The sequence below is a fragment of the Crocodylus porosus genome, unplaced genomic scaffold (genome assembly GCF_001723895.1).
Source record: "Crocodylus porosus isolate Cpor-Errol unplaced genomic scaffold, CroPor_comp1, whole genome shotgun sequence".
In the NCBI taxonomy this organism is placed as follows: domain Eukaryota; kingdom Metazoa; phylum Chordata; order Crocodylia; family Crocodylidae; genus Crocodylus; species Crocodylus porosus.
Genome location: NW_017728922.1, coordinates 281,217 through 283,074, shown reverse-complemented (window position 1 = coordinate 283,074; position 1,858 = coordinate 281,217). Strand labels below are relative to the sequence as shown.

Here is a 1,858-nt window from a genome sequence, read left to right as displayed (position 1 = left end):
TCTTCCGATCTCGTCGCCCGCGTCGGCCGGGTCCCCGCCGTCCTCCTTCGCCTCGTCCGACGAGGAGCTGGAGGAGGAGCTGCTGGGCGTGCTGCCCGGGAGGGCCCCGCCGAGCGCCGCCCTGGACTGGGCCGTGGTCGACAAGGACCTTGACCTCTTCCCCCGGGGAATCCCCTCGCACTTTGAGTTCCCGGACTACTGCACTCCGGAGGTGCGGGAGATGATCGCGGGGGACTGGCTCATGTCCAGCATCTCGGACTTGGTCTTCACGTACTGAGGCCCGCGCCTCGGCAGGTAACTCTTTTCCGCAATCAGGTCTGTTCAGAAACAAAAAGAAACCAGCTGTTTACATGCAGGAATCAGGTATCTCGCCTTGAACGCAGCCGAAGGCTGCCCCATCCCCCTCCGCACACACCCACCTCTCCCCGCGCCAGCCCCGGCGCCCGGCTCGGGGCCTGGTGCCGCCCCGTGGCCCCCGAGCCGCCGGGGACGACAGGGCTCGACACCGCCGTGATTTTGCCATGAAATTTGACTGTCTAATCAGGTTTTCATTGTCGAGCGCCCCCTCCCCCCACCCTGGCTACAGCTGCTGCTCAGCTCCGCCGCCATCCATCTCTCCATCCATCCGTCCATCCGTCATCTCCGCCGCCGCGGAGAGGCCCCCCACCCCGCCATCCCGCTTCTGCCCCATCTTGTCCCTGCTGCCCTCGCCACTTGCCCCCTCCCCCGTGAATTGGCAGGCGCGCTCCCCCCAGCAGCCCCCCACCCGCTCGCGGCTCTCTGCATGCCTGGGAATCACCACTTCCCTTTGCTTCCATTTTTAGTGCATTTTCCAGCCTGGCTTCCCTGCGCTCCGGTGCCCTTGAGCAGCCCCAGAGACAGGCTCCAGGCCCCGGCACGGCGCTCCCGGGCGCGCGGGCCGCGGCCAGCCCCTGCCCCCCGCCTCTCCAGCCGACACCCAGGCGCGCCAGGTGCCAGCCCCGGGGGCCGCGGCGCCTCCCCGGCGCTGGCAGAGGCGCCTGCTCCCCGCTCCCCACTTTGGGGAAGAGCGAAGTTGGCCGCACGTGGTTTGCACGTGGATCCGGGAGGCTGCGTTACTCCTCTCTCCAGATGCTCGCGCAGGCGGCTGCGCAGCGCGGGCAGCCCGTGCTGGGAAGGACCCGTCTCCCTGCCAAGGTGAGCGGGGAGCCCCGGGCAGGCGGGGCGAGGGGCAGGGAGCTGCTCCCTTCGGCACGAGGGTCCCCGGCCCTCCGGCCCCGCCAGCCCCGGGCAGCGGTGCTCCGGCTGGCGGGGCTGGCCCGGCACATGCCGTGTGCAGGGCGAGGCTGCTTCGCTGCAGCCCCCGGCGTGGTCCAGGGCTGAGCTGGCCCGCAGACGGCGCCCGAAAGGGGCAGCAGCAAGGCTGGGCAGCGGGGAGACCTGGGTCTCCGGGCCAGGTCCGGCCCTGCTGTCCCGGGCCGAGGGCACCGGTCCCCAGGGCAGCCGGGCAGGGGCTCGCCGGTCCGCGGCGCGCCGAGCTGGGCTTCTCCGTGCCTGAGCTAATGGCTCCTGCCTCCAGCGCAGGCGCCTCCTCCCACCGCCTGCGAGCATATGGCTGCGCTGCCAGGTGCGGTTTCAAGTCGCCGAGCCGTGCTGCAGGGGGACGGGACCCCCGCCCAGGCCGGGCCGCGCTTTGCACCCAGGCCGCGGGGGTTCAGGCAGGCTCGGCGGCTGCCCGTCCCGGCCGGGGGTCCCGATTCCTGGCAGCTGCTGACTCCAGCTGCATGCTCTGTCCCCTGCCCCGAGAGACGTTCAGCCCCCAGCCCAGCCCGGGGAGGCAGATGCGGCCGCTCCGCTTCCTCCGGGGCTGTTTCTCAGG

At 71.4% G+C, this 1,858-nt stretch overlaps 1 protein-coding gene across 1 annotated transcript in view; it reads right to left on the bottom strand.

The window, feature by feature from the left end:
- Positions 1-1,322, bottom strand: part of HM13 (histocompatibility minor 13) — a 41,045-nt gene extending 39,723 nt beyond the window's left edge. Inside the window, exon 1 of the mRNA XM_019539456.1 lies at positions 1,112-1,322. Within this exon, the coding sequence (XP_019395001.1) occupies positions 1,112-1,307 (196 nt within the window). The 5' untranslated portion in view covers positions 1,308-1,322. The remainder of the gene's footprint in view (positions 1-1,111) is intronic.
- Positions 1,323-1,858: the final 536 nt, after the last annotated feature.